The sequence below is a fragment of the Teleopsis dalmanni genome, chromosome 2, assembly GCF_002237135.1.
Source record: "Teleopsis dalmanni isolate 2A chromosome 2, ASM223713v2, whole genome shotgun sequence".
Lineage (NCBI taxonomy): Eukaryota > Metazoa > Arthropoda > Insecta > Diptera > Diopsidae > Teleopsis > Teleopsis dalmanni.
Genome location: NC_051847.1, coordinates 44,208,478 through 44,218,411, shown reverse-complemented (window position 1 = coordinate 44,218,411; position 9,934 = coordinate 44,208,478). Strand labels below are relative to the sequence as shown.

Sequence of the window (9,934 nt, the reverse complement as noted above, 5' to 3'; positions counted from 1 at the left end):
ATGTTTAGTGTATTTGACAGCAAAAAACAAACAGTGGCGTAGTTGAATCAATATTTACTTAGTAACGCGGAAACGTGAAAGTAAACAAGGACTTACTCCAGTGTTGCCATGTTTACTTTTTGATTTCGTACACTTTGAAGAACTACTTTTGTTTTTATAAATAGTAGTAAAAGTTATATAAAACTTTTATTTTTATTAATTTACAATTAAATTGCAATTAAATATTGATTTATTTCAATTCGATGGAAAGGAAATATATTCACATTTAAATAATATATATATACATTATTTATATAAATGAATAATTAAATACTAGCAATTGATGCTCAGAGTTCCAAAGTCAGCAAATCATTTGTCAGTTTATTTTAAAATAAAATTTTATTAATATTTAACCAAAAAAAGGGAGTAAGATTTTTAACCCTATCCAGCCTCTATTGTTTCGTTACAATATTAAATGAATACTTTCATAAATAAAACATTTTCATTAAATCAAAAACTCACACTTTCATATTAAATCGGAATATACTATTTTATATAATGAAAGTAAATCCATTTTCAATTTTAATATAAATAATTAAGTGTAATTAGTGTATGTATTATGCAAATTAATTTTTAACACTTAATAAATATATTTAAATATTCATATGCATACAGGGTGTTTGTTCAAAACGTTCTGTAAATTTCATACAGAATTCTTAACCAAAAAATTTCCAATATCTATCGGTTCATCTAAATAGTGAATTTTTAGACTTTGAAAACTAAATAAGGCTTCATACCTAAATGGATTGAGAAATTGAAATGAGTCCCTAACAACCTCGAGACACCCTCTTCGATGTTAACTTGTATCGTACGATACTCTTATAGAGCAGGTCATGGGATTTAACTACCTTTGTCTTAAGTGCTAAAGCTATCGCCCAAACAAACAAAACGGTTCGCGTAGCAGGTTGTCTTAGAGATCCTATATTGCGCAACAATTATCTAAGCTTAAGAGGAAAAGTCTGAATATATAAAACGTACGTTATGTCAATGAGACAAGAACCGATATGAAAACCACCGAACATACTATGCCCAAAACTGAAATGCACATCTTACGCTGGCTTGCATCGTCGGGACCGAAAACATAGGTTTATTACTCAATTAATTTGAATGGTTTTGTTGTAGAAAGTACTATGTAACTCACTTTTGTGGTTAATGTTAAATTAGGTCGAGATTTTTTGATACCCTGTATATCAATAAATACTCAAAATAGAAAAATAAAATATGAATATGCATTTAATGTAATTATTTAGTATTTATATCACTTAATAATGCCGAATGGACAGAAAAGCTGTCCAACAATGAAATTTTTATTCATTCCATCGAAGCACAAGGCATAAATAGGAATAATGATTCCATTATCTAAAAATTAAATACCTGGGCTTAACAAGTGAGTTCTCACATTAAAATTAAAAACACAACAAATTCTCTTACTTATTATATTTAATTATTTAATAACAATATGTTTACAATTAAAGTTTGTAGTCATATAAATGCTTTCGTGAATATACATGTTCTTATACATTGTACGCCTAAACAACATATAACAATTCTTTATTAGAACTCGCCGATTTTTTACTTAGAATAACACCAATCATAATCATCATCTGGAACTTAATTTTTTTTGTTAAATAAAAAAACTGAAGAGGTGAGTACAGGTTTAGAACACTATGGTCTAGCTTTGACAATTTAAATGTAACCCTTACTTCTTACACGTAGAGTATAATGGTTAAGAGTTTTTGCTTCCTCCTCCTCTTCACATAACTTTGCATTTTTCAATTTGTTGATTTCGTCCTCAGTCAGAATCGGACCAATCATCATTGTCTGATGATGACATATATCCTGCACGTTTGGAAACTTTAGTTTTATTTTTACGTGAACACGACGCAGTATTAAAAGCTCTAGGTTTGGGTTTGGGTTTTACGATTTGCACAAAAACTTTACGACCCACACTTTGGGTGCTATCGTAGAAGTCATTTTCTTCCTCTTCAATATGCATTTGTGGCTTTGCATCTTTTGCAGCTTCAAGTATCTTCTGTTGAATATGTGCTTTACATGCAGAATTTTCTCTATTAACGCACTGGTCTTGCGTAGAACTGCATGGAGTATGAATTGGTCTACAGTGATCTTCTTCTGTTCCAACAAAGGTGTATTCCAATTCTGAATCGCTGCCACTTTCCCACAGAAATGTCTCATAATCATCATATTGATCGTCACTGTCGTCTGGATAGCTAGCGTGAGGGACATCTTCATCAATGAAAAAGATACCTTCAATTTGATTCAGATTAAAGTGATTATCGTCATCGAAGTTATCAAAACCGTTCATTGGATTTAGATGGAAATTAGCGTCACCCTTTTTATTATTACAGTTATCCATTGCGATGTCAAGTTACACTGAAAAAATAAATAAAATTTGTTCTTTAATTATAAGTACTTGATATGTGTACCTTAGTTTTGATGACTACAATACAAAAATTTTGAATTTAATAAAAGATTGTTAGCCAAAATTAATTATGCTTAGGCATTAATGCTTCAAGAAAAGCATTTGTGCTACGAGAAAAAAATGGAAACAACTAATTTGATTAAAATAAAATATGTAAAACAATAATTTTAAATTTTCAAAGTAAATTTTTTATTTAAATAATTCAATGCCTAGTATGTTATTTATTATTTTATATATTTATATTTTTATGATCGCGACAAGAAACCGGATCGTCACTCTCAATTTTTTAAGATATGGAAATCAGTCAAATATAAGCACCATAGGATTTGGAATGAAATAAAATGAAGGTCACGGCTTCGTCAAGGCAAATTTTAAATCTGACATAGATTACAAGATATCAATAAGAAAAATAAGTGTATAAATGGATGAATACAAATATAATACATATAAAATACGAAAAGAATACATATAGAATATAAATAGAATACAAATAGAATATAAATAGAATACAAATAGAATACAAATAGTGAACAATAGTGAGCAAATAGAATACAAATAGACTACAAGTAGAAAACAAATAGAATACAAATAGAGAACAAATAGAATACAAATAGATAACAAATAGAATACAAATAGACTACAAGTAGAGAACAAATAGAATACAAATGGAATATATATAGAATACGAATAGAATATAAATAGAATACAAATAGAAAACAAATAGAATACAAATAGAGAACAAATAGAATACAATTAGAATACAAATAGAGAACAAATAGAATACAAATGGAGAACAAATAGAATACAAGTAGAGAATAAATAAAATACAAATAGAGAACAAATAGAATACAAATAGACTACAAGTAGGGAACAAATAGAATACAAATGGAATATATATAGAATACGAATAGAATATAAAAAGAATAGAAATAGAAAACAAATAGAATACAAATAGAGAACAAATAGAATACAATTAGAGAACAAGTAAAATACAAATAGAGAACAAATAGAATACAAATAGAATATAAATAGGGTACAAATAGAAAACAAATTGAATACAAATATAATACGAATAGAATACAAATAGAATACAACTATAAATATAAATAGAATAAATTATTATAAATGTATATATATATATTAATATATATAAATAGAAGTAAATAGAATATATATAAATAGAATATAAATAGAATACGAATAGAAAATAAGTAGAATACAAATAGAATATGATTAGAATACAAATAGAATACAAACACAGATTATATGACATCGATAAAGACCTATTAAATTATCTAAATTCGACAGGATGGAGTTAATTTATATCTTTTCATTTTAAGGTTTCTTACTAAAAGTGCCGTACCAAAACGACAGAAAATTGTTAATTGAGGTCAATGAAAAATTATTTGCTAGCCTGCTACTACAACCAAACAACTAACTATACGAGTATGGAAGATATATAAAGGTTTTGATATATAATCTCTTTAAATTTATTTCTACAGCGAGAAGCTTTAAATTAACTAACAGAGGAGTATGGGTAGCATTTCCTTCTCAAGGTTAGAACTGTATTTAAATTCTTGTTGAATGTCAGTTTTTTAAAAAATGATTATCGCTTGTGTTGTTAGAAAACATCCATGGCTATTGGTTCCTTCCTTTTAGCGGCCTAGTTTTTATTTTTTTTGCTGGATGTGTAGGTCGGTCTATTTTACATTAAAATTCTTAAATTTTTTATTGTGAATAAAAATATTTCTTCAATTGCTCAAGATTATGTCTATTTATATGCATATATATTATAAATTCATTGCATAATATGTTACCCCCAAAAAAAACTTTTTATTTGATTAAATTAAGCTACAAGAGTGGAATCGAATGCATAGTGCTTTATATAGCAAAATAGGTATGTATAAATTTGTGTGCTAAAATTGTTTATCTACAATTAAATTTAACTCCTTAAGTGCGCACGTGACATATGTGAAGATGAAATCCTCAATATCTGAATAGTTTGAATTTAAGTGAAGTAATTTGCATAACATTCTGCATTTCAATCCATTATACGAGCACGAGTATATTGACTAAATTCCTTTCAAGTTAGCTTTGCACGGAAGAATAGATGCACATATATATAGGAATTAAAAATAAAATAAAAATAAATAAAAATTCTAATGAAATTTCACATTAAATCCATTTTCTCATAACACAACTAAAATATATTCCACAAAGAGTCTCAGTACTCCCACTTCTAAGTCTCCATTGAGATTCATGCTGAATATGCATGATGCATTTCCATCACACGTGGGCTTCTGCTATTGCATAAACAAGCAACGCACACACAAACACACAAACACATAAACATCTGCAGAAAGGACATGATGCATGTTTTACAACTAAACAAGCAAGTGTTATTTATTGTCCTTGGAATCAGTCAGGAACTACATAAAACACCTTGTGGCATTATCCAACAACTGCATTCCTGGGTAATGCTAAAGGAAATTGCAGGATACAAAAGCACCACTCGTCCTACACACACGCACATACACACACATGCACATCAACCATAAATAGTTAACCATCATTCCTAACTTTATACTATTTGCCAAAAATATTTTTACTTTTATTATATATCCTTTTGTCTCATATCCTTGTTTCTTGCTTATATTTTGAAACTTTTTATATGTTTTGTTTATAGGTTTCTTATTTTTTTTTTTTTTGGAGGGTTTGGGTTTGGAAAAATGTTTAGTGGCACTTTTGTGTTCATATTTTTGTTCACGTACGACTTGTATATTGCATTTTGTACGTTCATGGAATTCAGGTGAAATTTCTACTGCTAGACTTATTTCATCCAAACAATGTGATATGCAACTGCATCTCAGGAATTTTATAACTAAATTATTTAAGGCATTTAGTAAATATTTTGGCCAAGAACTTAATAATAGCATTAGGCATAGCATGCCTACGTTGTTAAAGCACTTATAGACATTGGAGGGAGGATTCAAGACACAATAGCCATAGTAAATAACTTTATTAAAAATATATCCACAATAGTAAATACACACATTCAAACATTGCAAAAGTATTTGCTTAGAGGATGCGTTTTTGTGTAATCGATACTTGGAATATTATGGTAAGTATTGTCCTTTTTTCGTAAATTCTATAAAGAATAGCTAACTTGCTTAAATGGGAGAGCTCTGTTATGATAACTTAGTTGAAGAGAGTTTTATACAAGATATGCTGGAACATGAACTAATTTCTTTGTTAAATATTAAGACCTAAGTTCAATAGTAGATTATATCATAACCGGCTCTACTTATTAGTATTCGGAATATTTTTAGTATGCAAGATGGATCGACATATTCAATTTTTTTAAGGAAAAACTTAAATCAACTGAATTTGTTTATTTTTGTATCTAAACCTTCAGTTATCCGCTAACTGGAGCTTTGTCACTATCATGGCTCCATAACCATTTTCGTAGTTATCGACAAATGACCAAAGTAATTGCCTAATGACAATAACCGGACATGGTGAAGAGTAGACACAGGAAATGCGAAAAAACAAAAAGGTATATACTTAGCTATAATCTATCTGATGGCATATTTAACCCCAATACGCAAACTGTATAAATGGATAAAAATTGCACGATTAGAACTATATATAAATATATATGATAAAAATATATAATTAAATGTGATAAAAATATATATGTTAATTATACGTGATAAAAATATACAATTAAATGTGATAAAATTTAAGTAAATGATAATATAAAAATAACACGATTGGAACTATATTTAATTAAATGTGACAAAATATAAATAAATAAATGTTTAATTTGTTTATATGTAAAAACAATTTCAGTCACATTTCATTTAATAAATGGAAAGTGCTAAAGATGCAATGAAAAAAGTGCTAAAGTACAGCTAAAAGTAAGCTGTCAGGTTCTATATATATATAAGGGAATTAAAAGTAAGAATTGCTCATTTGTTTATTTACAGGTTTTACGGTTTCTAGTTAGTTGAATAAAATGATCCAAAGATGTGAAAATAATTCAAGGCACTATCAATTTAATAAGATCATAGTTGAAAATTAAACAATGTGAAAATATAATTACTAGTAGGTCATATATATCTTCTTGAGAGTGCTACAATACAGCACTATACCAATTTTATAGGTTGAAAGTAATTAAAAATAAGGTTCACCTATTTGTATACTCACAGGTTTCACTTTATCCAGTTAGCCGTTGAAAGAATCAAATAATCGAGTGGTTCCTGGGAAGTGGGCTTAAAACCAGATGACAGACCATTCACAACTATAATTAGATAAATTGATCAAATATTTGGCAATAATTTAATAATATTAAGTAACCTAATAAAGGTTTTGTAATATTAAAATTATTTACGTTAATCAAATATCGAAAATATGATTACTTTATTCCTTTGAAAATATCGAAGAAACAATTTAACACAAAGTTTGTTAGAGATATCACTCCATTCAAATTTCTTAAACATGACTAGTACTGTTGGTTATGATTTTCAATTGATACTTCATCAATTCATCCCGACTCAGATGATCTATTTCGCTAAATAATGCTCACTATGGAATATATTGTCTGATTTTAAGATCTGTTTAAGCAGTTCTCGTTCGTAGTTCCTATTTTTATATAATATTAAATATATATAGCACTTATTATAATTTTTTCAAATCCATGTAACCAAATTGAAACTCGTTTTGAAAGGTTGAACTATGTTTTTCCGAGGCATTTTTATGTTTACTTAAGAGAACTTTAAAAAGTGACGAACTTACTAATCAGATAGAAAATAAAGCATTACACTTACATTTCTAAAACCCGTAATTCTTTAGTATAAAAAATTTTAAGGATTTATTTTGTGTGTGTTTTCAGAAAATGTGGCAACGTTTTTATATTATTTTAAATTTAATAATTCAAAAAATAATATAAAAATCTATTGTATGCAAATAGTAAAAGTAAAACGCATTACAAACTTTCTAAAAACTTTCACAAATAAGCTTACTTATGTACCCGAAGTTATATTTTACTTACATTCACACTCAGAGACACATATTAACAAGGATTTTCACTACTTCGCACCCGAGCACATATGAAAATAAACTGTCGTTACTATGAAAAATGTAGGAAAATTCTGATTTTTCATAGCTTCATTTTTTTTTTTTTGAGGAAAATTCTATATTAAAGCGGCGACAAAGTTTGTTAAACAAAACGACTAAGTTTTTCCTGTAGTGAAACCAGGAAAATTGTTTGTGATTGCAAAGAGAAAAACTAAGTTCCATGGAACTTTTTTTCTATTCTGTGTTTTCTGTTTTTTTTTTATTCTTTGCTCTACTGTCGATTTGGGAATATCACTCGCTTTTAGTTTCTTCTTTTATGGACGCGATTATGTGTCATGGAAAAGTATTTAATGCTATTAAGTTTCAGAATTTATGGCTTAAAGCGGCAGGTGGAAAATGTTTGCTTAAATTTTAAGTAAAAAATAGTTTAATTCAATTTTTTTTAATATTCACCAAAGCTAATGTGAACCTATCTAAAATAATTAAAAAATTAATTTTGTGAATTGACCAAATTAGATGGGTAACTTCTTCCGTACTTTTCTAAAGGAAGAGTTGGACTTATAAGAATAAATAACTTGTTTTGTGGTCAAACACAACGCAATTTTTTCACTAACAGTATTCAGATACTTATATTGGATCAATTGAAAGATGAAGGACTAACATATATGCTTGAGATATAAAGCAGATAAACTTGCTTTACGATATTTACGCCTCTGGTATTGGTATTTTTCTTAGAAAGCCTGAGTATATGAAAATTGTCATCAGATAATAAAACTTGGTTTGAATTCGACAATATTCTTACCAGTCACCTGCTGTAACTAAAGCGAAAGCAACTAAATACTACACTCTTAAGTGAAGTCACAAGGTATTTTGTGGACATGCAATAAGACATGGCCTTCCATCTAATGAATTTTGTCAGAGTTGAAGTTCTGCGGATAACTACGAAACTGTACTCTACCACATGTGTCACCGCCTACCACTGACTAAAACAAAAATTTAAACTTTCTGCAGATTATTTTAGTTTTATATAGTTTTTAGTCAAGTTTTTAGATTGTTGGGATATGTTGCTTCTACATGAATAGGAGTGTCCCACTTTCTTTTAAAAAGGGATGATATCCGTACACTAGATATTTGCGACATCTATCTATAAGAAAGAAAGCCCACTCAAATAATGTTCCGTAGATAAAGTGATCACTATACATCCAACGCCGAAAAGTGCAACGACTCTCCCATATAGGTAAAGAAAAACTAAACTGACAATTCTATGAATCTAGCCAGGTTCCTAACATTGTAGAATGACAGCTCAGTCAGATCGGTCAGAAAAGGGATCCCAAGATTTTTGATCTTCTCGTAGATAAAGATGGGCACTGACACATAAGATGGAAAACAGTTCCCTCCTTGTCTTCAGAGCCACAACCGCGACAAAGGTCATTATAAGGAATACCTAGTCTCATAGCATGCCTCCCTATTAAGAAGTGCCCTGTCAGCATCGATACCGTAATGATAAACAGATTCCGTTTTAGTTGAAGTAGCTGACTCGTACATATTTTGTCCAAATTAGACCAAATCGACCTAAAAATCTGACAACTGGGCTCATTAGCCCATTGTTGCTTGGCAATGTTTATATATTTTTGTTTCATTGTTTCATTGATAAGTGAATATCAGGGAGAAGAGTCCCTGCCTTGGCAAGCTCATCTGTCCTACAGTTGCCCGCGATATTGCTATGACCAGGCAACAGATAAGTTGAACGTTAACGCACCTAGCTAGGTCGTGTGTATCAGTATTTTGATTACTTTTTATCTAACTCCAAAACAAATATCACTATCGCTTTTATGCTCTAAATATTCAGTCATAAAAGGAACTCAATCAAATATTGATGCATTTTAAAACTGGGTGGGTCAGATTAATCGTGGTGGGATTATTAATCGTGGTGGTGTAATTAATCACCAAACAACATTCTACCTATACTCATAAAAAAATATATTTTATAATCTATAGTATTTTATTTAAATGCTATCAATACCATGTTGTTGTCTTTTAAATATGCATATTGTCTAATTTTATATTAAACAACGATTGTTTGGAAGTTTTTACTGAAAAGCATATATACGAGTATTAATTCAAGTGTAAAGCAATTCCGTACTGAATGGTTTCTCTTACCAAAATTAGTTTTTCATAAAAGCATTGATTTTATTTTAATCTAATTTAAATTTTTCCGCTCCATAAATTTTTTTATATAGAAATATTGAGTGAAAACAAGTAGAAGAGCCATATGTAGCAGATAGTCTTGCTCCTTTGCTCGTCCTTACACGCACATTGCGCTTACTTGAGAGCAGAGCAATTTAAATGTATCTTTTTTTGTATTCTATTTTTTTT

General features: G+C 29.0%; 1 protein-coding gene across 2 annotated transcripts in view; it reads right to left on the bottom strand.

Annotated features, from left to right (window-relative positions):
• Positions 1–1,461: 1,461 nt before the first annotated feature.
• LOC119677690 overlaps positions 1,462–9,934 on the bottom strand; it is a 70,953-nt gene continuing 62,480 nt past the window's right edge. The window contains exons 2-3 of one of the 2 annotated variants that reach the window (XM_038089142.1): positions 6,689–6,782; positions 1,462–2,430 (exon numbers count right to left, since the gene is read on the bottom strand). In XM_038089142.1, the coding sequence (XP_037945070.1) occupies positions 1,832–2,413 (582 nt within the window). In that variant the 5' untranslated portion in view covers positions 2,414–2,430; positions 6,689–6,782 and the 3' untranslated portion in view covers positions 1,462–1,831. Of the gene's footprint in view, positions 2,431–2,483; positions 2,621–6,688; positions 6,783–9,934 lie in introns of those variants that run through there. The other variant, XM_038089141.1, reaches the window with a different exon arrangement.